Source organism: Xiphophorus hellerii, chromosome 16 (genome assembly GCF_003331165.1).
Source record: "Xiphophorus hellerii strain 12219 chromosome 16, Xiphophorus_hellerii-4.1, whole genome shotgun sequence".
Lineage (NCBI taxonomy): Eukaryota > Metazoa > Chordata > Actinopteri > Cyprinodontiformes > Poeciliidae > Xiphophorus > Xiphophorus hellerii.
In genome coordinates this window covers 18091973-18118867 of record NC_045687.1, presented here as the reverse complement: position 1 = coordinate 18118867, position 26895 = coordinate 18091973, and the positions used below count along the sequence as shown (strand labels likewise).

The 26895-nt window shown below is 39.9% G+C and overlaps 3 protein-coding genes across 6 annotated transcripts; all 3 read right to left on the bottom strand.

Annotated features, from left to right (window-relative positions):
• Positions 1-1784: 1784 nt before the first annotated feature.
• znf598 (zinc finger protein 598) lies at positions 1785-14141 on the bottom strand. 2 transcript variants are annotated; one of them, XM_032587739.1, is made up of 13 exons: positions 13877-14141; positions 12646-12758; positions 10934-11063; positions 10563-10774; positions 10265-10482; positions 10094-10187; positions 8553-8750; positions 8341-8471; positions 8173-8248; positions 7225-8084; positions 4546-4702; positions 4054-4201; positions 1785-3181 (listed from the first exon to the last, which is right to left on the bottom strand). In XM_032587739.1, the coding sequence occupies exons 1-13, from the start codon at positions 14048-14050 to the stop codon at positions 2807-2809; spliced, it is 2886 nt and encodes a 961-aa protein (XP_032443630.1). In that variant the 5' UTR covers positions 14051-14141; the 3' UTR covers positions 1785-2806. The 2 variants fall into 2 exon arrangements, with proteins under 2 accessions (XP_032443630.1, XP_032443629.1); XM_032587738.1 differs by having other exon boundaries at positions 8341-8750.
• Positions 14142-14923: 782 nt separating this feature from the next.
• slc25a17 (solute carrier family 25 member 17) lies at positions 14924-19544 on the bottom strand. Its single transcript, XM_032587740.1, has 9 exons — positions 19365-19544; positions 19044-19104; positions 18889-18955; positions 18661-18812; positions 18416-18532; positions 17791-17939; positions 17597-17692; positions 17412-17497; positions 14924-16135 (listed from the first exon to the last, which is right to left on the bottom strand). Exons 1-9 carry the CDS (start codon positions 19419-19421, stop codon positions 15982-15984), a joined length of 939 nt encoding a protein of 312 aa, XP_032443631.1. The 5' UTR covers positions 19422-19544; the 3' UTR covers positions 14924-15981.
• A 1013-nt stretch (positions 19545-20557) lies between these two features.
• Positions 20558-23753, bottom strand: rpusd1 (RNA pseudouridine synthase domain containing 1). Of its 3 annotated transcripts, none has more exons than XM_032588701.1 (6): positions 23648-23753; positions 22940-23177; positions 22737-22860; positions 22067-22169; positions 21865-21966; positions 20558-21445 (listed from the first exon to the last, which is right to left on the bottom strand). In XM_032588701.1, the coding sequence occupies exons 2-6, from the start codon at positions 23125-23127 to the stop codon at positions 21048-21050; spliced, it is 915 nt and encodes a 304-aa protein (XP_032444592.1). In that variant the 5' UTR covers positions 23128-23177; positions 23648-23753; the 3' UTR covers positions 20558-21047. The 3 variants fall into 3 exon arrangements, with proteins under 3 accessions (XP_032444592.1, XP_032444594.1, XP_032444593.1); XM_032588703.1 differs by having other exon boundaries at positions 22940-23174; XM_032588702.1 differs by having other exon boundaries at positions 22940-23182; positions 23648-23746.
• Between the last annotated feature and the right edge of the window lie 3142 nt (positions 23754-26895).

Genomic DNA, 26895 nt, shown 5'->3' with positions numbered 1-26895 from the left:
TAGAGATTTACTGAAAAAAATTTTAATAAATAAAATCTTTCAGCTCTGCATGCTTCAGGCACAGGAATTCATCATGTTTACTGTACGTTTGGTGATAATGTAGCCTATTTTACTCTGTAGTTAGTGGTAGTTATTTATTTAGAATCACAAGAATGCAGCAGCAGCGTTGGTACTAGATGTTGGCACAAATAATACAGGATACTTGGCTAAAAATTCAGATAGGCCAGAAGTGTAATGAAAGAAAACATATTAAGTCATCGAGGACGTTGACTTTTTTAGCAGGGGAGTATGTAGCTGAGTGGAAAAGCATGGCTTCATAATGACCACCAGAGGGAGCTGTGTGTAGATGAGCCCTGAGCTTTGCCGGCTCGTTAGAGAAACGGATGAAAAACGTCAGACCGGAAGAAGTAGCTTTGTACTGTTTGCTCCGGTATGCTAACGTGCCTAACGGTTTTCTACTGTCCTAAAAAAAAAAGAAGATTTCCGTGAAGAACTGTGGAGTTCGTTCAGACTGAAGAACTGTGGGACTTGTTCTGTCTTAATATATTTGACGGTTAGAGTGAATGGCCAGTTGCCACCAGCAATTTCGAGTAGTTAGCAGAGAGTTTACTAAAAGCGTGCCTGCTTCAGTTGTTTATGCACTCAGTTTTAAACTTGTAGTACAGTGTTTTATACACAACTTTGCTTTAAAAAAATGGATTTATTTGATTTTGCTATTCAAATAGCAGTCTCTGAAAGATTTTTGTTTAACAAAAATTCACTATTCTGTAAAACTCCAAATTTATTTAACACTACAGTACACAGCAAAGGGATGCTCCGATCAGGTTTTCTGCTGCCGATTCCGATACCGATCATCCATGAGGCCGATCTCTGCCGATCAATAATTTTTCGCTTTAGGTATAAATGATATCTGGCAAAATGGGAAAAAAAAATATCTGCCAATAAATTCACCTAATTTAGACATAATACATATTTTAATACACATCTAAAATCTTTTTTTTTTTTTTTAGTTACCGTAGTGTGAGAGTTCACTGTCTGGTGGAGGTAGAGCGGCGCTCCCTCTGAAATATTACTACCAGTAGCGTGTAGCGGCGGTCCAAAAGCGAGAGCAGAACCAGCGTCTTACACCGCCAGCTCGAAGACTTGAATTATTTTTCAGGCTATTTGTTTAGCTTTCTGACCGTGATGCTAATCCGGGTGAGTGTTGGTAGCTGTGCGCGGCTTTACCTGCTTTCTAGCCGCTGCGGATGTCCTTTTATTCCTGCATTAAGCATCGATATAGCCGAACTCCGTCAAGTGTTTGTTTTTTAAATGCCATATTAGAGTCGTTGTGTTGACGCATTTTGACGTGCTTCACCCCAGAGGTAATTTCAGGAGTTGTTGCTGCGCGCTTGCGCAGTGTGAAGGAAAGAGGAGACGAGCTGCACACGCAGGCTGAGAAGTGAGATAAATGTGATCGGTTTTGGTGATCAGCAGCAAGAGACAGTGATCGGCGATCACCGATCATACATTTTTTCACGGAAATCGGCCGATTATGATCGGTGGCCGATCGATAGGCACACCTCTAATACAGCGTTTTTATAACAACTGAAATTGCACAATGTGCCTGGAAAACATAATACTGCCCCTTTAAAAGGAAAAATAACATTACACATTTAAATCTACAAACTTTTTTTCTATTACAGGCTTTTTTCTATTATAATTAATCTTTCTTTTTTTTTGGTTCAGTCCAATACAGCTGGAATATGACAGACTGAACTAGAAATAGTGATGAGACAGAGATGTACAATGCGATCAGCTTTATTGGAAGTGGATGGAAAACAGTGCACTAATGTACGATTTCCAGGCAAAACCAGAAATCTCAAAACAGAAAGAGAAGCGCTGGCACTTGTGTCGACACGTTAAGGTGCTTCGATGGAGGTTATGTTCTTTCAGTCAGACAAATTATAGTAAAACGTGCAATAATTTAAAGCTGGGACTAAAATTAAGCGACATCAGTCTCATTTCCCAGTGATTCTCAAGGAGAAATAAATGATTGAAGATGAGTTTGTTTCGTTGAAACCCTGTACAGTACAACAGCCCCGGTGATGATCGACGAACATGCCAAGATTACCGGATGGGGATACGAACGGAATGAGTGTGAATGTTAAAAAAAAATAATAATAATCATAACAGTTTAAATATGAACAGAAATTTGTTCCAAAATCAGAAGCAGCTTATTTTCTGTCACATCATGACAAAAAGAAAATCCTTGCACCATGAGCTGGCCGACCACCTTCTGGATTAAGCAGCAAAAACTAAGCAATTAATCTGTTATATTTAAATAAATATGGTGCTAATTACTGGAACTGAATTGCTTAGTTGTTTAACCAAGCAGGTCGCTGCCATGCTCATACTGACTCATGTTACCAAGACAAAGTGCAGTTTTCTGTTTAAGTGAAAGCAATAAAGCAACGTAAAAAAAAAAAAAAAAAAGTCAATCATTTGAATTTCTCTCTTAGACCGCAACTCCCTTCCTCCATTATTATTATTATTATTATTATTATAGTCACAGTTCTGATTACAGACACTCTCAGTGAGTGCCAGCTGGAGACATCCTCGAAGGAAGCGGGTCCAAGTGGAAAACCATTTGGACCAACCCATCAATATAATCTGCATCAGAGGAGGGCCTGAGGCTCCCTCTGTTTGCGTAAACGGCAAACGGGCTGCTGCTGTCGCACGCTGGCATCTGCAACGCCTTCACGGAGCTGCAGCTGAAATGTCGCCCGGCAACGGTAAACAGACGGGGGACGAGGGGGGAGTGGGGCTAGCTGATGATGCGGCTGATGGACTGCAAGGAGGGGAACTCCTCGCTTTCGGTGATGTGCAGGGTCTTGTGGGAGTTGAAGTCTTTTGGGGCCAGAACCTGTCGGCAGGTGGGGCACACCTGGCAGTCCAGCTCGGCTGCAGTGTTGGCCGTCGTGGCGGGCATCTGCCAGGCGTTCTTCTTGTTCTTGTTCTTCTTCCCCCCGCTGGCGCCGGATTGCTTCTCCAGCGCCTTGCAGTCAGCGTGGGCGGTCAGCAGCTCCTGCTGCTTCCCGGTGTCCGGCAGCAGGACCAGCAGCTCGTTGAAGATGCTGTTGAAGTCGTCGCCCAGCAGCTCCTTGCAGCTGCGGTGGTACTGGGCCGCTGAGATCACGCTCTGGAAACGGACAGGAGACGGTTAAAGGAAACAGGAAAGCAGTCAGGTGAGGGTTTCCTAACCTATGACACCGCAAAAACACAAAATATTGCCAAGAATTTTTCCTTTAGTTTCTAGTTTCGTAGTACACTTAAAAATAAAAATAAAACTAACTTACAAGGAACTTTGCAGCAAGATACAGGAGATTGTTTAAGGTAAATAATTTGTTAACATTGATGAAAAAGTTCAAGTTCCACTGGTAGATTATTTCTTTTAATAAGACATTTTTCCCATGTTATAAGTGAAACAATCTGCCAGTGGAACAAGTACTTTTTCCATCAATATTAAGGAGTTATTGATCTAAAACATGCTCTTATACCTTGCTGTAAAGCTACTTGTAAATTAGTTTTATCTCATTTCAGAAGCACTGAGATATTTGCACTAGAAATTAGACTAAAAATACTTGCCAAGACTTTTGTGTTTTTGCAGTGAACTGTACCATTTATTGTCTTGTTTTTGTGACACTGAAAACACAAACGTCATGTTTTTATGAGACAGATCAATATAATTAGGGTATAGTTGTGAGGTTGGATTATTTTCTTCTTTCTTTTTTTGTCAAATAAAAATCTAAAAAGTGTGGCGTGCCTCTGTATTTCAGTTTAATTGGTGTTTAGGGGTACGTGAATGTATTACTCAGTTAAATTCAAGTAAATGTAACTGAGCAAATGTAAGTAGTTACTCCTCATGGAATATTCACACAAAAACCCAATAAGACTAATTCAAATTACTGTCTCCTGAGAAAAAGGTGGAAAATTTGAAGAATGTTAATACTTCTCAAGTCATTTCACTTATATAATCTATTGATTACAAAATGGGGAAGATGCCGACGTTACCTGTCTAAACTGAGCCGAATAATTTTTGAACTGGTTGAAACTGGACTCGTCATGGTGGAGATGCTTTTTAATAGACTTGATGAGCTCCAGGTTTCTCTGCTGGAAGTCGTCCGGCACCAAATAGCCATTAGTCGGCATTTTGGGGGGACTGAAAGAAGAAGGACAAAACAAAACAGAACATGAGACGATAAAACAGAAAGCAATTCTGAGGATTTTCAACGATGACACTGAAGAAGACAAGTTTAATGGTTTTTATTGCGCAGGAGAAAGATTAAGATAGCAGTCATTGACTTTCTAGTAGGCTAAAAAAAAATAATTGTTTTTTACATGAATATCTTTTGTCAGCATGGACAGCTGCAACTTGTATACAAGTGCAACCTATACATGTACTTTTTCTTTTTTTTACAGTTAGCGGGTGCAGCGTATATTCAGGTGCACTCGATTGTCCAGATATTACGGTAATCAGAGTCAATATGTCTAACTACTACTCACAGGCTGACCGTGGGCTCCACCACGTTGCTGTTGAGGGCGATTCCTGTGAAGCCCGGGGGCGGCTTCGGGGCTGAGCTTCCCAGTCCAGGCGGAGGCGGGGGCATCGCAGGGGCTGGGCTTGGAGCTGTGGTTTTCACTGGGAAGGAGGTCTTGAACCCTGTCAGATAAACACAGATTACAGTCGCAGCTCTTCGGACCACCTGAGGAGATGGTGTCAGATCTGAAGCTTCCAGATAGTTTAAGCAGCCTGCCGACGTTTTATGGTGTTCGATCACATCTGTTGACATCTGTCCTCAAAATAGAGACGTGCTTACCTATTCTACGTTGGCACCAAGTACCGTATTTTCCACACTATAAGGCAGAAAACCTTCAATTTTCTCAAGAGCCGAGAGTGCGCCTTATAATCCGGTGCTCCTTATATATGGACCAATATTGAGCCACAACAGGTCTCGCAACTACGGTAAGCAGCTGCCGACTTCATTTTCCCCCGTAGAAGAAGCGTGCGGTGCACGCTGGGTTTTGTGTAAAGACCCCAAAATGGCTCCTATTAAGAGACACGCTTACGACGCAGAGTTTAAGCTCAAGTCACGCAGTAGAACACGGGAATAGAGCAGCAGCGAGAGAATTTAACATGAACGAATCAATGGTGAAAATAATCAAACAGCTGTTTATTCATTTTGGGAATGAACGGAGTTTTCAGGACGCTGGTTTGTAATTATTAATAAAGTTTGACTGACCTATCTGACTATTTTGTTGACATTCCCTTTAGCGCAGTTCCATCTAATGGATGCATAACGTAACCCCAGCCTCTACTGTAGTGTCTATTCTATGCGCCTTATAAGGCGGTGCGCCTTATATATGAAAAAAGTTTTAAAATAGGCCATTCATTGAAGGTGCGCTTTATAGTGCGGAAAATACGGTACTCAAGATTTATTCACATTCGATGGTTAACCAGGACCAACCGTGTGGTTACAGCTGTGATCCACAACATACTCCAAATATTACTCATCGGAGCAGAACAAGCCTTCCTTTGGTTTTATACATTTGTATGGCGCTTCAGGCTGTTTTGACTGATAACCCTGCATGTGACCGCATGCATGCAAACAATGTCAAGATCAAACACTGGGCTACTTTACAGCTCAATACTGATGAACAACTTCCTTCAGAGCCGCCTGTCTTATGAGTTTTGACTTGTGAATGAAAACGATTATGAAGAGCACAGAGGTTTCACCCTCTAGACTTGCAGTTGTATCACTTTGATTATCCAAACTTTGATTTTAAAAAATCCCTTTAGCTACCCTTCTAAAGCCTTTCGCTACACAAAAATTGATTCACGACAAAATGACACAAATATGTATAACAAGGACGAACAGGTATAGCCACTGACTGGATGGATAAAACAATAAAGCAAGTTGAAAATGGTGAATTGCTGCATTGTCAACTGAGCAAATTGGAATTGCAAAAATAAATCTGCTTAATTCAAACAAGGCAATTATATTAAAAAGAAAATGTTTTTGATAAAAACCTTTTGCAGTTGGGTGACATGTTTTTTTGGCTGTTATCAAAGCTAGTGTATTTTGCAAAACTACAATGGAAACACATTCACTGTGCACACATTTGAGAATAAAATAAAGGTTTAACATCACTTTGACGATAAGTTGATATCAAGACATCCCAAGTATACGAGATGTACTTGAATGCATAAAAAAAAAAACTGGTCGGAGAAACCATTACAGCGGTAAAGACTGGTTGATTTTTGTTTATTCCTCGCAAATCCATTAAAACTCTATCCAATGTTTCACATTTTGTCACATGGCAAACACAAACTTTATTGTATTTTGGTGGGATTTGCTCTGGTACACCAAAGTTCAAGATATTTGTGAAGCATAAGAGAAAAAAGAAACACTGGTTTTTAAAGTTTTTGCCCTGCATCTAGCCGCATCCATTTCCCTGTTCTCAAGGAAAGCATCCCCACAGCATGATGCTGCTACGACCATGTTTCTCAGTACAGGTGAGTTTTCTGCCACACACAGCATTTGGAATGTCAAAAATGTTAACACTGCTCTCAATTTTGCTTCTTTGATTAAAGCTCTCATTTGCCAACCAGTCATTTAAGATGGACGGCCATGTCTTGGTACGTCTTTTCCTGAACTCTTTACATTTTCAGATCCTCACACCTTAAATTGTTGAACAACCTAACCTTGATTTATGAAGCTGCTTTATGTCGTCTAATAAAACTGAGCCTGTCACAGAAATCTTTTGTTATACTGGTGAAAGAGTCACTATTGAACATAAACAACAAGGCTGAACATAAAAAGCTACATTTTTAGGTACTGATGGATTTCACTCTTTATACTTTGACTCGGTGGACGAATAAAACCAATTTTTAAATATTCCAATTACTCAAACATTCTTTGATTGCTTCCTTTGAGTTGCATCAACGTTGGACTCATTTTGGTTGCCTATTCTGTTTTTAGTGACCTTTTAATGTTTAGAAACTGTATAGTTGTTTAGGTTTGTATATTACTGCTGTCAGTAATTTAGATTCTAAATCTCATTTTTTGTGAAACCAACGGATAAATTAAAATAAAACACAATTAAAATCCAGATAACATGAATTGAAGTTTATAGTTGCTTGTTTTGCAGACAGAAGACTTTAACTAGGCTACTAAGTTTCACCTGGAGGAGGTTTCTTGGTCATGAGAGCAGGGAATTCCTCCTCTGGCTCCGGCGCCGGAACCACAACAGGCGGTGTCGTTGCCCTCGGAGATTCTCTGCAAACAGCCGATGTCGTGTCAGTGGGACCGCTGGCCGACACGCTGGTTGCCGTGACGGCGCTGGACAGCGATTTGCTCCAAGTTTTCTCAGGGACGTTTTCCTTCTGCGCAGCCGTTTCAACGGAGCTTGCGTTCACCGGCACCGTCGTGCCCGAAACAGAGGGCGCCGACGCGGAGGAGGCAGCCGAGTTTTTCTGCTTTTTCTTCTTGCCGGCTTTGGAGGAGGGGAGGTCCGTGTTAGGGGGCGGATTTGCAGAGGATGGGGTGGCGGAGGGCTTGCTGTTGGCTCCTTTGACGGTGAGGAGGGAGGAGATATCCAGCATGGTGGGCACCGAGCGGAACTCCTGCTGCGTCATTCCTCCGCCGTCGTCGTCGTCAGACAGAGAAGGAGGCGTCGCCTTTTCTTTTTCCCCGACTTTCTTCTTCTTGCGGGAGGATGACGAGTTTGAAGAAGAGAGGAGCTGAGGCCCGGAGGGAGCGGCTGAGAGAGGAGGCGGAGCTCTGGAGGAAGGAGGAAGTTGAGGGTTCGGTTTGGCCACAGGGGTGCTGTTGGACCACGCCGAGTTGGCGTTCGCTGCGGGTTTGAGAAGACGAACTTTGGGCACCAAAGCGGGGAAGTCCTCCTCTTGGAAGGAGGAATTCTTTTTCGGCTGTCCGGAATAAGCAGGAGTCATCGGGGAGGAAACCGCAGTGCTGGAAAGACTTGGGAACTCCTCTTCCTTCAGCGCCGCAGCAGAAGGTGCTGCCAGACCCGGCTTCGCGCTGGAGAGACGAGAACACAAGGGAGACAATTCAGCACAACAACTGACTGTCATGAGATGATGAGTTAATTTGGTGAACTGAGGATTACATTGGTGCTACGGCGGAGGCTCCTAAAGCGGGGAAGTCGTCTTCATCTCCTGGATTAGAGCTCTTCATTGTTTTTACTGTTAAAAAAACAACAAAACACAAAAAACATTGAAGACAAAGTTGGTAATCTGAAGAAGAAGATAAAGTTACTGTGATTTTATTTTTCTACCTGGAGGCTTGTTGCTTGGTTTGATCGGTCCAGTCAGGTGTCTGGGCTCTTCAGGCTCTATTCTCTCTATCCTCTCGTCTCTACAGTGTTTTGAAGTGTTCCTCTCTTGCATCGCAGGCCGATCTATTTGCCTTTGCGTCACCGGTCGCTCCGTTTGCCTTTGCGTCACCGGTCGCTCCGTTTGCCTTTGTGTCACCGGTCGCTCCGTTTGCCTTTGCGTCACCGGTCGCTCCGTTTGCCTTTGCGTCACCGGTCGCTCCGTTTGCCTTTGCGTCACCGGTCGCTCCGTTTGCCTTTGCATCACCGGTCGCTCCGTTTGCCTTAGCATGGCAGCCCGCTCCGTCTGCCTCTGCATCGCCATCGATGCTCTTAAAGCTGCTTCGACCTGCCTGTCCTCTTCTTCTCTTTCCCTGCACAGATAAGATGAACAGTTTAGAAATGGAGCTTTGGAGGTGAAATGTGAAGACAGGATAGGCTGAGATAGGATGCAAATTATCGATTAATGAATTAAAGTTGGCTGACTCATCCATCCACTAAAGATTCATTTATAAGTTGCCATATTCTTAAGTTGCTAAGAAAAAGAGGGTCGACCGTCTTTTCATAACATGAGAAAAAGGGATACATTTTTCATAATATGCCGAATTAAAAAACACACGTTAAATTTTAACATTATTTGTGTGTGCTGTATTAAACACTGACTGAATAAACTGTAAATTGTGGTTCTCAAATTATTAAACTTAGACATAATTATAAAATACAACAAAACATGAATCTCTTAGGTTGCCAAATAGAAAACCAAATGATGAAGACAATAAAATATTTGAAACACTTGATTCCTCATTAACAGAGAGGTATTCATACAGAAGTACTGTGTGTGGTTGCTTTTGAAGGAATATTAAGACTTGGTTAGATGAAGTGCATTAACTCACGACAGCCCTCAGAATGAACAGTTACTAAGGTGAAACTAAAGGAGTTTGTCGAGTGTCAATATTTCAAAACAGAACCGCATAAAGTGCATTTTGCATCTCATGTCGGACTCTGGACCGTTTCTCTTTCCCGTTTTGGAATGGCCGGCCGCCATATTTGTTTCAACATCCTAGAGCCGCCTCGGCTTCAGGATGACCAGCGGCGCCCTCTTCTGGATGGCGGCCAAACTACAACACTAAGTTCTATAAGTGGACGTTATCAGTTTATCGATTAGAACTAATTTTACTCTTATAAATTGTTTTCATCCCTAGACTCAACTGAATGAAAAATTTAAATAAAATTAAAAAAAATTAAGTACAGATTAAGGCACATATAATAACTCACATTGGCTAAAAGCCAATGGAGGAAAAATGTTTTTTTTTTTTTTTTTTTTTAAAGTATTTTTTCATCTGATCTAAGACCAATCAATGGTATGCAAGGTTGACGCAGCTCAGACAAATAAGGGGGGAGATTATTAAGAGATTTTTAAAAAAATAAAGAAAAAAAAAACCCATTTGAAACTTAATTGGAAGCCAGTAAAGAGACGCTAAAACTGGTGGTATGTGCCATCATGCAGCAGCATTTTGTACCAACTGGAGAGGGAAGCTAACTTAAATCAAAAGAGAGTTGCAGTACTGCTTTACTCCCATTACACACTGATTTGTGTTGGTATATCATATGAAATGCTGATAAGACGCAGCACAAGTTTGATCCAAGTTTGTGGTTGAAATTTGCTGAAGTTCAAGGGAGCTTTCAATGGATCCCAGGGCCAATCATGCAAACTCACCGGGAGTACCTCCAGCTCTTCTGGCCCATCTGCAGTCTTGCCCGTCCTCCTCGATTATGTCGCGTTTCCTCATAGTCCTCGCCTCCAACCATGCCTAAAGAAGAAGACGACTATTCAAGCTCACCGCAAGTAAGAACGTCTTTTTAGCTCGACAAGACCACATCGACCCACCGTCGTTCCTCCTCTGCTGCCTCGGAGCGTAGTTGAACTGCAGGTCGATGTGGCGGTTCTGCCGGGCCTCTGCTCGGTTCTTGCTGTGCGCCGCAGCCTTGTGGGCCTTGTAGTCGATCTCGGAGCGGAACGCGTGCGTGAACTGCTCCGTGGCGCAACGTCCTTCCTCGCACAGATAGTGGCTCTCTCTGAAGTGCTCGCTTAGATACCGGTAATCACTGAGGACAGACGGGTCAGTAAGAAACTCAAGTGGGAACCCGATGAAACACACTGGTGGATTTTCTTCCTCTGCGAACACCTGTAGTATTCCTGTGAGCCGTCCGCGTCGCAGAAATGGCAGAAGTAGTGGTCCCTGCGCAGGTGCTTGAGCAGCTCATCGTTGTCGAGGTAACGCTCGTCGCAGAACTTGCAGAGCGGGTGCCCTCGGTGACTCGTGTCGTCCGGATCGCCGTGCGCTCTGTGCCGCGCCAGTTCCTTACGGTTATACCACTTCCGCTCATAAGAGAAGATCTGGAGAGGTGGCAGGTTTTCAGAACACAGTTAACATTTTAATACATTTGATTTCTGGATAAACTTTTCACAACCAACAACAGAGGTCTACTACAGTCACTGATCTGATTTTACAACAGAAATACTGAATTTCTCTGGATCAGGGAGGAGCTCAAATACCTTGAGATGTTTTGAGCAGAGCTTGCAACAGAAAAGCTCATGCTGCTTCCTCATGTGCTGCTCCAGCTCCTCAAATCTGGAGAAAACTTTAGGCTCTGGACATCGGACGCACTCCGACAGCAGCAGACGCCTGATTATAAACAAAAAAACACATCAAGAAAAAGCTAACTTAAAAGAAAACTACTCTGAGCACTAAAACCAAATTATTTTAGTAGATTTAAGTACCGTTTCTGTAGCAATTAATAATAATAATTTTTAAAAAAATCAGTGTTGTCTTTGGGATTCTAGCCTCTGAATCCACAGCTTGCCAAACTCATCGCCACCTTGTGACCACAGAGTCACCAGCTGCCATATTACAGTCACTTACTAGAATGCATGGGACATAAACCAGCTTCTTCATTACATCAAGCTTTTAGTCCCTCTGGAAATAAGGTATTTCTAACAGATAGCACCTTATATCGTTCCAATAAGAGCTGTGAAAAAACTGTTTCATCTCATAAACCGTTCTAAAAACTTTTGTTTGTAATTTTTAACTATAGTTTAGTTTATTCAATCAAATGAGGGTCAGTCTATAGCACAGGTGTCAAACTCCAGTCCTCAAGGGCCAGTGTCCTGCAGTTTTTAGATGTGCCACAGGTACAAAACACTGGAATGAAATGGCTTAATTACCTCCTCCTTGTGTAGATCAGTTCTCCAGAGCCTTGCTAATGACCTAATTATTCTATTCAGGTGTGGTGCAGCAGAGGCACATCTAAAACTTGCAGGACACCGGCCCTTGAGGACTAGAGTTTATCACACCTGGTCTATAGTCTGTTACTATTTCAGCTGCAGCTCCAGTTAGACCAACAGCTGCATTTTGCACAGATATTTGTGTGCATGGTCTGCAAAACTGTGCAATAGGCCATGCCTGTTAGTTGATCCAATGACTCAACCTCTTCCAGTTACATTTACAGTGAAATAGAAACTGCCGATGCTGCTTCGTGTGTCATGTGACCTGACTGCACAAAGAAAAAGCCCTTGACTTAGAAGGAAGTGCTTAACAGAGAGCAGCTGAAACACTGGTCTTAAAATAATATGACATTCAAAACTAAATGCAAAGGTTATGAAATATTTTATAGTACACATACTAATCCCAGCCTTGACATTCAGCAAACTGATCTGCACATAAACATAACCAGCAGAAGCATTACATGAGTTAAGAAGGACAAAACTTTGATTTTCATTTGCCTATAATTTACATTTTTCCAGTGAAAGCAAAACCAAAAGTCAAAGTTCTAGTTTGACTTTTGGTAACAGACTATAGACCAGGGGTGTCAAACTCCAGTCCACAAACCTGCCGAACACAGCTGATTCTAACATGGACACTTTAGAAAACAGAGATTTTCTGCTGCATTTTCTGAGTCAACAGCCAACAACTTTTAAAAGAAAAAAATGCTTAATAAACTAAGAAATGTTGATAGTTTGTCTGTTTGGCATGTATACAGATGTGCTAACTATCCAGATACTACTACAAAAGAAACATTTTCTTCTGTGGGAGAAACTAAAACATCAGTGAAGCCGTTTCCCCGCCCATTCAATTATCCCAGTTACAACTACTTTTTCAAAATCTTAGTTACTAAATTATCAGGTATGCAAAACCCTAGCATCTTATGTTTTAAAACACTATAATAACCCAAGGCATTAAAAACAGTAAGAGCAGAGTCTTTCCATACCTGTACTGAGAGTGGGTCATTTCGTCAACGAAATATATGTCGTATCTCTTCTCAAAGGGAAACTGCTGATAAGGCAGAGACTGAAAGGTCTTCAGCTTTTTAACAAACACCACCTGGAAGAGCATGACAGGAAATGCTAAACTAATGACACCCAGAAAGTAACATTTTACTTTAAAAAAAAGAAAAAGAAAAAAGCTCTTAACTAACAACTTCATGTTCATGATGCTACCAATACGGAAAATAATTGATTCAAAAAAAATTTTCCTTAGGTGAACTGCAGCCATGACATTTGCATTTTAAAATTTAAAATAGGCTAAATCACACAGAGAGAGTTTGGAGACAGCGATGAGTTGATTTCTTTTTACAAAATTTCAGCACTTCCATACTAATGATTATCTCTATATCCTGACTAAATCCAGAAATCCTAAATCAGGTTTCATACCTTTCCAGGCTAAACTTTTAAAGATTTTCCAGTAAGTGGATGTTCTGTCTTGGTTGTCTGTAATTCCTAGAAACCGTGGAGGAATACAATGCAGAGTTTGTAGTCCAACCTTGTAATAAAGGACGTACTTGAATATATTTAAAATTTTTAAAGTTAAATCAAGTCACAAATCATGAAATACAAATTGTTTAATATCACAGTTTGAGAAGATTTAATGCCTTTATATTGTTTAGTGATTTATTTGATGTGTAAACTGGCGTTTAGCGTTTTAAATGGTTTTGAATTGTTTATCGTTTTTCTACTTTTTTGGGTCCCCAGCTGCAGTTTGAACCTAACATCAGTATGGGTTGAAATCTCTCACGTTTCCCTTACATTTGTCCAAAATGCAAATGTTTACTAGCCGGGCATTAGCAGTTAGCAAGTTAATTACAATATTAGTGAAGTGACGCTAAATTAAGACATTGCTACCAATATTGGATAACATTTTTAGCATGTCTTCATTCATTGATAAACACTGAAGCCAATTTGTTACGTAATACTACCTAACTTGATAAAAGGACACATACTGCTGTGCTGATGTTAGCATTACCTGCTTTGCTCGGCGAGTGACAGCAACAAAATGTAATTTAAACACAATAAAGCTACGCTATATCATTTTCTGTCACAGTTATTGTAAATTCACTTAAGACACTTTTACACGGAAGCAGCTTTTAATACTTAGGGAGGCTAAAATGACGTTGAGGCCTAGCTAGCTCCAGCCCCCGGCCAGAGTAGTAGAATAACCCGCACCTTGTCAAGCTCCTCGCGGCAAACGGCGCAGTACTTCTGGTCGCAGAGTACCCTCATCTTGGTGGAGCAGCGGTAGCACACCGGGTGATCGCATTTACCCAAAGCGAAGATGTCGATATCCTGGCAGCACAAGACGCACGTCTTCTCAGACTCTTTTACGGTTGTTGAGTTCATGTTGATGGAAAAAAGGAGCTGAAGCTTAGAACTGTTTGGGAGCGTCTCGACAGTGAAGTGCTTACGTAACCATGAAAGTGTGAAGTACTGCCGGTTATAGCGTCACGTAACGGTTGGAGTGACACAGATCTATATAGTATATGGATGGGCCGAGATCAGGACCACAGCGCGTTAGTTGCGACTCTTTCAGATGTGGGATCTGCGCATGCTGTCATGGCTGATCCACGTGTTGTGCTGTGGTGTTCACCGGCACGGTTGGGCTTCCGTAAAAACCTTTCACAAGCCTCAGTGACCGTTCTGGAAAACGTCCGGACTCTGCGAGACTACTGGAACAACAATAATCTGAAGCTAAATATGAATTTAATAATATAGTACCTTTCTAATTTTTGTCGACCCCTTAGAGCACACTATTTTAAACAGTTAACGTTTGGCAATTTTCTTCTACGCTGCTGAGATTGACATTTCTAAATACAGAATAATTTAAAAAATAACTGTTTTGTGTTATTCTTCAAACTCTGTGATTCCACGAGACATGTCCAAGACCAAGAAGAGTCCACGCCTACAAGATGCACTACATATATATTTATATTACATCATATAAACGAAAGGGGTATGAAAAAGAAGCGGCACAGTATGTTTCTTTATAATTATTGATGAAAATGATAAAAATCTGTAATCAGTCTACCAGGTGGCAGAAAAAAATATATTTGGTTCATTTTCAATAACTGCTGTTTACGTTGAGTGAAATACATCTTTAATTTGATCTATTGTCCAAAGATATTAATTGCTTCTAAGGTTTCCAAAGGCCAGTGAGTGTGAAGCAATCTAATTTCTTTTTTTTTTTTTTAAAGATTCTTTCATTTTTCTACCTTATAATAGATTGGGAATATCCTTTATTGTCCCAACAATGGAGAAATTACATGGGTTTAACAGCAGCATTATTGAAATTACAGCATAGTGTACATTTAGACAGAGATAGAAATGGATAATCAGAAGTTCATTAAAAATTGTAATAAATGCTTAAACCTGAACTAACTACTTTAAAATTATATCAGATGCTCTTTAAGCTGTTCATAGTTTTTCACACTAAATGTCACATTTTCTTTGACAGCCTGACAGGTAAATGCTACATAAAAACTCTCAATTTGCTCTACAGGTGCCAGGTAGAACTGTCAGGCAGTTGTTGAGAAATAGTACAGGAAATAAGAGAAAAATCTGAGGGAATATGAATGGTTTTGGATAAATATGTATCCAATTTCTAGACCTCCTGATGTTGGTAAATAACTTTGATTTTCACATTTTAAACCTTTGAAAGCCTTTGGACGCATTTGAAGTCTCCGATTATTCAGAGGGGATTATCAACATAACTGTCAACAGAGTCCTTGTCTAAATATCAAAAGATACTGAAAAAATAGTTAATAAAGTTTCAAACATAAAAAAAAGATAAAAAATATTACGAAGTCAGTATCAATGCTTAATGGCTTAATGAGAGCTGCTGAAAAAATTCATAAACCACATAGACAATCAGCCTTAAAATCTAATTCGAACCAGTTACTTTTACTGTAGGACCACCAATGGAAACACCTTATTTCACTGTCTCTGATCTTTCTTTCTACATTATCAATTTGACAATGAAAAGTCAATAAGACTGAAAACCAATTACCTAAAGCAGGTACACATGTTGTTAATACTGAGGGGAAAATTGAATGAGTATAAAGACACTTATAGGAGGAGATCTGATGTGCAACATTACCACACTTCTTAAATCATCATTAATTTCTTTTAAGATAAAAACATTAGAAAATCACCATAAAACATCAGTAGTGGTTTATCATTTGTTTAGCGAAATACTCTTAAAAATCAGGTCCCGTCCAGTCATCGTCATCAGTGCATTTCTGTTAAGTGTCCAGGGTTGCATTTCTGGTTGCTGGTTAGCGTCTCTTGTAGTGGCCACTGCTCAGTCCCATAACTCTGAAGGTACTGCTGGCAATCTTCTCATAGAGAAGGAACATGAGGGCAGCAGTCAGGATGGTCTGCAGCAGCTTGGCCTCCAGGCCTTTGAACAGACCCAATACGCCGTGTTTCCTACAGCAGAGAAGCCGGTTGAAAACACAAAACAGGACTGAAGACTGATAATGACCGTTTAACAGAGAACTAAACAACAAAATGCTTTTTAATCTATATAAAATGTTGTGAAAAAAACATTTCTTCTCGATTTAGCACACAAAAATGTTTCAAATAATAATTTAATCAATTATTTATTTATTTAATTTCAACATTCACAGAATAAACTAAAAAAAATTGTGAAGATAGGATATCTTTGGCCTGCAATTCATGACTGACACAACAGTCTGTCTGCTAGTCTGTTTGGCGAACAATTACGGTGCTTCGCAAAATCCTTGATACTTCTTAAACTTTTGCATATTTTGTGTGGTGCTACAATCACGACCTTTAATGTAATACAAAATACACACACACACACACACATATATATATATATATACAGTACAGACCAAAAGTTTGGACACACCTTCTAATTCAATGGGTTTTCTTTATTTTCATGACTATTTATAAGGCAAGAAATCCCACTTATTAACCTGACAGGGCACACCTATGAAGTGAAAACCATTTCAGGTGACTACCTCTTGAAGCTCATCAAGAAAATGCAGAGTGTGTGCAAAGCAGTAATCACAGAAAAAGGTTGCTACTTTGAAGAAACTAGAATATAAGGGGTATTTTCAGTTGTTTTACACTTTTTTGTTTAGTGCATATTTCCACATGTGTTATTCATAGTTTTGATGCCTTCAGTGTGAATCTACAATGTCAATAGTCATGAAAATAAAGGAAACTCATTGAATTAAAAGGTGTGTCCAAACTTTTGGTCTGTACTGTGTATATATATATATATATATATATATATATATAAACATGTTCTTAGCTCCCTTTACTCGGACAGTCCTAAAATCAAATCCAGTGAAACCAATTTGAATCAACAGATCAAGTGAGCTCATCTGTTGACTGGAAAAGTATTAGTCATGCTCAAAACAAATCTGGTCTTTATTGAAGAGCGGCAAATAAAAAGTTACTGCGGGAAGGATTATAATCTCTTCACGTGAAAAAACAAAAAGAGACATAAATTCCTGCTTCCTATATATCGTAACCTTGAAGTGCTAAAACCAGTTGTGGACTGGTTGTTCCACCTTTTTCACCTTTCCTTGGAAAATCCTGGTAATTCCCTTGCAAGTTCATACATGTGCTCCATCTCAAAATAATGCAACAAATAATTACATTAATTCTTCCTTCTAAAATGATTTCACAGTACGGTAATCACCTTAGATGTGCGTTGTTTGTGAAAACTCACCTCGCTCTGTTTACCAGTAGACCCTTCAGGGTCTGCAGGCTGGACAGCAGCTTCGACTTTTTTGTCGGTGTGTTGACCTGACCGAACTGTTGTTAGGAAAGTATGGAGAAACATACAGTTGGAGCTAAAATGTTCTCCGGTTCTTTCGATGAACTAATAATGATGGATATAAAAGTGAGACCCACCCTGAGGACGGACTGTATCGTCTGCAGTGGGTACGTAACAGTGGTGGCGACGGCTTTGGCGACCGCCCCGATAATGAAGACCTCCAGAGATGTAAGCTTAGAGGGTAAGGAAGAAAAGATTGGTTGCATTTTTTATTACCATGCCTCTTTCCATCCAGATAACGTAAGAATCCTGCTACCACCTTCCAGCTCACCTCTCTGGAAGCCCCTCTCCTCAGCTGCCGCTTCAGACCTTCGTAAATCATGAACTGAATGGCGGGGTTGAGCACCAGCAGCAGGGATGGGAAGGTGCCGTTCCAGAGGGCGCCAACACCTTCTTTACGGACGATCTGCTTAAATGCATCTGCGGAAATTATGGAGAAGGTTATAACAAATGGTGCTAAGCAAAAATATTTCTATTCCTTGAAATTTTTCCACGCGTTACAACCGTAAACATCAATGCTGTTTCGAAGCATTTAATGTGGTGGACCAATACAAAGTAGTAGTGTGCGTAATTGGGAACTGAAAGGACATTTTTTTACACATGTAAATGTAAAAATTATAACGCACATTTCAAGAAAAAGAAAGTGCGCTGGTCAGATTAGACAAAAAGAAAAAAAAGACATTTTGGGGCTTTATACAAACTTACTGCACATCATTCTTGGCACATACAGCGAAATATACCAAACTTTTAATTTTTTTATTTATACAGTATAAAAACACTTTAAATCTTAACAAAATACACTAGAGTTTGTGGTACTAATTGAACAAAAATCTGAAAAAGTTCAAGAATATAACTGATTCTCCATGGAAATGTGAACTAAAAGCAAATCCGTTTACCCAGGATACCAGCGTAGTTTGTGGGCCGGATGTCTGAATTGCGAAACTTGGAGCCTTGGAGCTTCAGCCGGGTATTGACCACCCACAGAGGAGTGGTCAGTAGCACGTTTATAACACCTGAAAAACATATCGATAAAAAATGTAAAGCTAACCTCACTGTCTGTAGTTTATATTGCTTTTTAATTAACCAATGGCTTACTCATACACAAGAAAGCTTTCTGTGATATAGATGGAGATCGGTTTACCTGCAACAATGCCGACAATGAGGTCAGTGGTGGGGGTTGACTGCCTGCTCTTCAGCCAGCTAGCTTTCATCCAGTGGAAGCAGTAGAAGTAGACAAAGTTGGAGCAGCAAAGACTACAGATGACAGGAAACCATCCTCTGTAGGGAGCTAGTCTGCAGGGAGGCAGCAGAAATACCGTTTAATTTCTCTCATAATTCAGTTGTGATTTGTTAAAATCCTTTCACTCACACTCCTTCTTCTTTCACAATGTCAGCCAGAATAGCAGGTGTGGATTTGGCCTTCCTGTTTTCATCCACTGAACTCAAAGAAAAAGAAAAAAAATTGTTGTCAATATCTAGCATTTAAACTCAATCTGCGAAGAAAACTACACGTCCACGTCTTACCTTGAAGCCGTAACCTGGCAGTATCCAAAGGGAAGAATACCGTCATCGCAGTCACACTTCCCTAAAACACAGGCCGAAGTCAGCGTTCAACACAAGACTGACCTTGTATGACAACACCGAACTCAGCGAAGAAAATTACAAATTTAAAGCGACGCAGATTTCTATAGCGCAACACCAGCTCAAAAATCAAAGGCATAATAATATCTACATATTCATCAAATGAACTTTAATTCGGCTGGGTTCGATATCGCTGTAGGTAACTGACAAAGAAAGCTTCTTTCATAGTAAATAAAAGAAGCAGTGAAAGTGAAGCTAACTTACCACGGCTCCTGACACAGCGTGAACCAAACTCTCATAGGAGAAAACCTCGGCGGTCATTTTCAGCTGTCCTCTTCACTCCAAGCTGCTCAAATGATGAGAAACTCCGCTAAACAGCTGTCAACACGCTCAGCTACCCAGCGGCTCGCGGTTTTTCTTTTTTTTTTTTTCCCTTCACACTTCCTCAAAGCTCACAGAACGGGATTATGGGTACGATAGTTTCATGCCCAATTTCAATGCTCACTGTTTAATTTGGACAATTCATAAATATACAGCTCTCACTGTGTTATATGAATAGCTTCCTTTGCAGAGATTACTTTGTTTCGTTTCCCAAAGTATTCCTCGCTCGGTGTTTATCTGTTTAATTATATTTCATGTCCTTTATAGTTTTTGATGCCAGTAACTTTGTGCTTTTTGTTTTCCTTTGTCAAGTCCTTCTCTGTTTTTACGTCTTTAACTCAAACAAAGTCAGAACTAACAATTGTTACCTTCACGTCAGTTTACAGTGGGGTTTTCTCACTCAGTAAAGTGGCTCCTGACCCCAAGCTTCTTTGTTTTGAAATATTTCACTCCAGGACAATGGCAATAACTTTGTATTCACAAAAAACACAACCAGCTGTTTCTTCTTGTCTTGTTATCATTTTAAAAGAGTGGTTCCTCTGCACTGCTTCCACTTGTTTGCTCAGGATTAGGAACTGCTGCAAAGTCAACAACTAAATGCAAATAGCCAGGCAAATTTAGATGGGGCAACTAATGAACTGTGTATTATCATTAAGATTGGACTGGACTGTAAGTAAATGGATCTGACTAAATCATTGGATAGGGATGGAATGAACTAGATTCAATATAACTGTTTACAAACTGGACTTGATTGGTGTGTAAAGTGTCTTGAGAGGGTATTTTTGGTGAAATCATAGTAAACTGGAAAAAATGAAAACAGCCTGACACTGTAAGTGTTTTCATGACGGCCACATCAGCAACTTCTTTAGGCATTTATTGTGATGAATACAATATTCAAATGCTTGTTTAGACATTGTGTTAAGATGTGGTAACTGCTTCATACTGTCAGTAAACGTTTTCAATCTTGTTTCTTGTTGGGCAGCTTCTGCAAAGAAACTTTACAGTTGCTGGTACGTTTAGCCTAAATTTATTCATAGTACAGGTTTCAGGTTTTCTCAAACATGAGAGCAACCAAGACGGGTGTTAATATTTTTTTAATAGACACAGGATATCTAACAACAGTAGGTTTTTAGTTGGGATTTACTTAACAAGATACATTATATGACGACAAACATGAGTCAAGGAAACATCTATGACTTCAAACCTACATGACTGGAGCAGCAACTAAAATACATGTACAAGAAGGAAGTGATTTATTTATTTTTTTTAATTGCTGAACATAAAAGTAAAATAAAACCTTCTTTAAAATGGGAAGTTATGATCCTGAGGGAAGGCACGTTATCTTTGGCTGCAGTGAGGTAATTAAGTTACTATGACTTGATGGTTGACCTGGCAAAGATCTGAGAATGATTATTTTAAGTGCATAAAATATCCTTTGACATGCCTTTTAACGACACTTATTAATGTTTCATGCTCTTCTAAGCACTGTGTGTGGTCCCTCATTTTTAAGCATGCTCAACATGCTTTTTTTGCATAAATAAATTAAACCAAAACAATAAAAACCCATCAGTCTCCAGCCCATTCACTCAGCCACTCCTGACAAACCCTCCTCTGCTCCTCACTCTCCTCCCCAGTCCTTCGTTGCTTGCTCTTCTTCCTCTTCTCCCCCTCACTTCTCGCCACCACTCGTTCCTTCTCCTTAGTCTTGCTGTGCTCTAAAACGGCCTCAGCAGTGGCCTCCAGTGTCCGTAGTGAGCGCTGCGGGACCCATTTAGGGTCCACCGCTGGGATGAAGGGGTCTCCACCAGTGACGAGAAGTTGCTGAGGCTCCAGGGGAATTTGGAGGAGATAGGCATGTAGCATCATGCGATACGGAGAGTCATCTGCTCCCAAGCTGTAAGTGAAGTCTCCGACGATGGGGTGGCCGATTTCGCTGCAGTGGACCCTCAGCTGGTGGGTTCGACCTGAAAAAACAAAGGTCAAAGCACACAGTCAGAGAGTAAGTTTCTTTACCACAGAATTTGACTGAAATCCTCAAGGTGAAAATTTTCTGCTGCAACCCATCAAGTTGCTTTTTCAAACTGCAACAACTTTGTTTGAATTTAACCCACATACGTTGTCTTACTAAAGCATCAACAGTTGTAGTAAAAACACCTGAAAGAGAATGCACAATACACTTTTTATATTATTAAACAATGCGTCCTTTTTGCTTCACCTCAAAACTACACATTGTTTTATGTTGGTCTATCACATAAAATACCAATAAAATACATCGATTTGTTGGATTGTGACAAAATGTAAAAAAGTTTTTAAAAACCAACCAAACAAAAAGAATACTTTTGCAAGGCTTTGTAAATGAAAGAAAAGAAATTAGATCAGGTACCAGTGAGCGGCTGCAGCAGAACCTTAGTGACGGGGTCGCCGTCATACACCCCGTACTCTAACACCATCAGCTCAGTTTGGGAAGGCTTTGGATTCTCACAACCTGTTGAGTGAACATGAGAAAATGCTGTAAACCGTTTAAAGCTAGCTGCCGTCCTTACATTTCATGAAAGCTGATTTCAAACTAAATCAGGCTCCTGTACCTTCGGTTCCTTCGATGCACATCATGTGAGTTTTTCCCTCCATGGAGTTCTTGCCAATAGCGAAGTCCAGAGTTTGTGTCTCATTTTCCACCCACCCACGAAGCTGAGATGGAAAAGAAACTCACTGAGACAAAAGGAAAGGAGTAGCAGACAGCAACGTTTGTGGGCCAAGCTGTAGTGGTATGGTTTATTCAGAGAGCAAACATGATTCTTCCATAAATTTTAGATCATTATCTGCATAATCTTTTTTTTTCCATTTATGTATAAATATTATCTATCAAGTTAATCTTATGTGAATTAAAACTAACAACCACTTTGATGGGAGGAGGTGACATTATCTTTAAATATGCTCAATTTGGTTTTCATCAGTAAAATGTCTGTGATACATTTTGGAAAAAAAAAAAAAAAGAAGAAAAAATTTTTAACTTTACCCTACACTCCTACCAGGAAGGACGTGTGGGTTTGTTGCTGTTTCATGTTGAAGAAAACATAGCTTGATAAAACTTACAAATAGTTAATAGCTACTGTATTATCAAACTCAGTGATAGAAGGGCTTGGTGTTGCTGTACTTCATGAATGGTTGGATTATAGTTCAAAATTCAGATATTTCCCTAATCAACAATAAACCAACAATAGAACAAAGTTTGGAAATATGTTTTTTGTGTCTTACCAAAGACAAGTAGGCCTTAGTGACAGTGCGGTCCTTAAAGCAGCGGTAAGCCCTTCCAGCAGCAGCCTTATTAAGAGCGACACAAAGAGCTCCGCTGGTGGAAAAATCCAACTGGTGACAAAACCTGTTGGAAGAAATAAAAGCTAAAATAATGTTTATGATTCATAACGAAACTGGGTGCATGAATTAATGTGGTTGCTAACCTGAACCCATAGTAGGTGCTGGGGTCTGCCAGATGGGGGAAGTGATGCTGAAGCTGCATCTGCACGGTCTGCTTTTCGTACCACATTTTACTGTCTATACGGATATCCCAGTGTTTGTCCACAACGATGTAGTCATCGCTCCGGTACAACACACGCAGGCTCTCAATGCTGGCTGGCTCCGAACTCATCCTGCGCAGCTGTCAGTCAATCCAAAACTGCAGAGACTGGATCGGGACTTCTGACCCAAAGGAGAAAAGAAAAAAAACAACCATATTGAGTAATTAAAGTTTTTACTTAACAGTTAATACCAGGTTTTTCATTTCTGGCTGCATTAAGACTTTGCCTCCATAAACTCGTGTCAAATCTCATGTAGCAGCAGTCTGAATGTCGAGTTAATAGATAAGTACTCAATAAAATGTTTATCCTCTCATTGTGAGCAATTCTTTAATAAATAAGTAAGAATGTTTTTAGCTACGTTAAACCACCAATATAATGTAATAACTAATAGCTTAGTGGTATGGTTTATGAATTCAAACAAAAAAATACATTTCAACGGCACCACCAAGATGCAGTGAAGTTTTAGTTAGCATATTAGCGCTGTTGTTTCACCTTTAAATTATTAAACAATTCACAGCTATAAGCACGCCAAATATGGACATTTGCCCGGCAATAAAACACGTTGTTACATCGCTTTAAGTAATTATTTACCTTGGCTCCTATTGAGGTTAAACGTGAATAGCTTATTTCCAAAATATGTAAACAAAACCACGTCTCATGGATCACTTGTGCGCAGGCGCGTGCTCTTCTTTTCTCGTTTATGTTAGTCCGTCGGGATTATGTCGCCACCTTCAGGTCATGGAGCTCTACAACAGTCATGGTAAAAACTACAAAAAAAAGAGGAGAAAAATAGTGCGCATCGCTCTATTTGATCATTTCTGTGGATCCACAAAAAATGATAAAATAGAATAGTGACTATCTCCAGCTTTGTTTAATAAATAAGAATAAATAATGAACATGGAATTAGAATAACATATGATACAATTCAACCGTCTCCATTTGTTTTAATCGTTTTGTTTTGTTTTGGGTTTTTTGGGAGGGGGTGGTGAGGTTCTACATAAAAAAGGAAGATAAAAGAATAAATAAATTCATATGACATAATTTTATATTCTGATATTTTGATTATGATATACTTTTCTGTTTGTTCTTAGAATGTTGATTATTTTACTTTTATATTTGATAGATCTCTAGTACAATTAATTTCTTAAGCATTTTGTTGTCCCATCCTGATGCAGGAGCTCCCTGTGCTTTTTGACAACTGTTATTTTCAATTATTGGCCAGTTTTTGTCTTTTCAAGTCTTAAATAAAGTGAAAGCGTTATGTGCTACATTAATGTCAGGTTCTTCGTAAAGGACTTCCCAAATCTGCATTTGTAAATTAGTTTTCAAAGCATTCCAAGTGTTTCCTATTCATTTGCTCTTAATTTAAAGAACCTATTTTTTTCACAGACACTATCATGAATCTGGTTATAAATTGGTTTCAACTAATGGTGCACAATGCTGGTGAATTTTCCATCATTTTAGGATTCAGTAATTCAATGTTATAATTATCACAGATTAACTAAACCGCTTTGTTAATTCTTGGCTCAGTGTCACTTACCAGTATCTTCTCTGCAGGTGGTCGCCTAGAGAGAAGATAAACAAAGTTCACGTGATCTCAGTCCTAGTCATAGTGTGAATGACCTCACAAGAGATTAAACACCTGGAAATAATCCACAGACAGTTGGGACTGTTTGCACTAAATCCCATATGTGTGTGTGTGTTTTTTTGTTTTTTTTACGTAAGCTCTCAGGAAAAAACATAATTCCAATGTCAAGCGATGACCTCACATGGTCCAAAGCTCATGGCAGACTGTTCTGAAACACCAGAGAATATCCAGCACACTCCACCTGTGGGTAATCCCATTACGCTGCAGGTATGGGTCTGTTTCTCCAGCTAAGATGATTATCAATTATTATATAAGCCATATTTCATAACTCAATTTGGTTTTCTGTGTTTGTGTGTGTACATTCATCAGAACTGAGTTCTTTGCCATCAGTGTTTTGTCTGCTGTTGCGTAATGTTTCACTGGCGCATTTGTCTGGGGGACGCACCTGCAGCAAAGCTTTGCACTCGCAGAAATAAAGAGTTGCATGTGACTCGGCAGGCCTACGTCATTACTAGAAATCACAAAAGTTTCAGTTAGATGACAGAAGAAGAGGAGAAGGTGACAGGCGTCGCACCATGCCTATTCAATCACAGAGGATGTAGTTAAATCCTACCTCAGTCCTTAATGGGATACTCAAGTTGTGTAAATCTCAGACACCAACTGGAACTGGAACAACTTTTTGTGAGAAATTTTTTATTTTTTTGTTGCTTTGCTGTCTAAGGAGAGTCCTGGGTGGTGTTGGTGTTGCAGACTCTTAGCCTGCTAAACCAACACACTTCATTTTTGCTTCACTCTTTGGATCCAGGACTCGCTGGATGAATCTTTTGATGCAGCTTTGTAAATAAGGCGTGCCTTTGTAAGAGTTCACCATGCCTAAGTCATTCCTACAGGCTCGTTGCGATGAGCCCATCGTGATATCGGACTGGGGCCTCCCTCTGCTGCTGGCGCTGCTGCTGCTGGCGCTCCTCTACTCCTTCCTGTACCTTCCTGCTGCGGCCCAGCGAGCCCTGCTGGAGCAGGCGCTCAGTGGCAACAACACCACCGTAGCGACGCTGAAATGAGTACATGGATTGACAAGGACACATTATTTGTGAATGGACAATTGCAAGCTTCTTTGTTATCGTGTGACCATCCCCTGGATCAAGTAGGATTTTTTTTTAGATAAGAGTTCTGTTTGTCAGCTAGCTTTCATGTGATGGAGGTACAAAACCCATTAGGACTGATTTTCCTGAGCTGAAAATGTGAGGAAGGTCTTTGTACTTAAGTTTTCACAAATTCACTACAAATGCACGGATGTGTGACTAAACTTTTTTTTTTATCACAGACATGTTTTACCTTAAGCATGGGCACACTAAGGTTTGGCAGATGTTCTGGTTTGGTTTTATTTCCCTCTGAACAGATTAGTCATTTCTGTATTTTTCCCCCAATACATGCAATGTGACATTTGTTTCTGTTAGTTTGTCTTTGTATGTTGTTGTTTGATCCTCCACTGTGCTCTTCTGGTTATTTAATAAGAGGAATAAAATAAGAAAAGAAAAAACAAAACAAAAGCGTCAATGTTGTTATGCTCAAAACAGAGGACTTCAAACTAGACTATGGTGCAGCATATTATATATACAGGTTAATTAATGTAAGGCATATTTCAAGGAAATCTGTGCTCATTAAACCAAAAAGTTGTTTTTAATTTATACATATTTTATATTAAACTGCCTTGTGTTCAAAGGCCACACCCACTTCGGCAGCATATTATCACATTTAAGATATCGTCTTAGTGCATTACTGTGAACATTCGTGTACACTTTCCAACAAATCCTTTCAGTTGTTTTTGCAAAATAAACCTTTCCACCTTACAGTGCCCTCTAGTGGAGGGTTTCTGGCCTAACTCATGCAGAGTCGCTCAAGGATTTTATACCATGGCTTTCAATTTTTTGAAAGTGTAAGAAAATATAAGTTGACTTTGCCGAAATTACAACAAATTAATCCAGCCATCCAGGACTTATATTTCTAATTACATTACTACATTTAATGGCTTTAGGAAAGAATGGTGATGTAATGATATTTCTGCTCTATTCTTGATTCAGAAAGGATAAACAAGACACCTTAGCAGCTGTTTTAAATTACCTTTATTAAACAATACATGATACTGAAATTTGACAGCAATGCAGCTCTTGCTCGTTAGCTGCAGGAGGCAAAAAGATACAAAGAGTTTCCAGGTTTCTGTGTCTTTCAACCTAACCTTGCACCAACTATG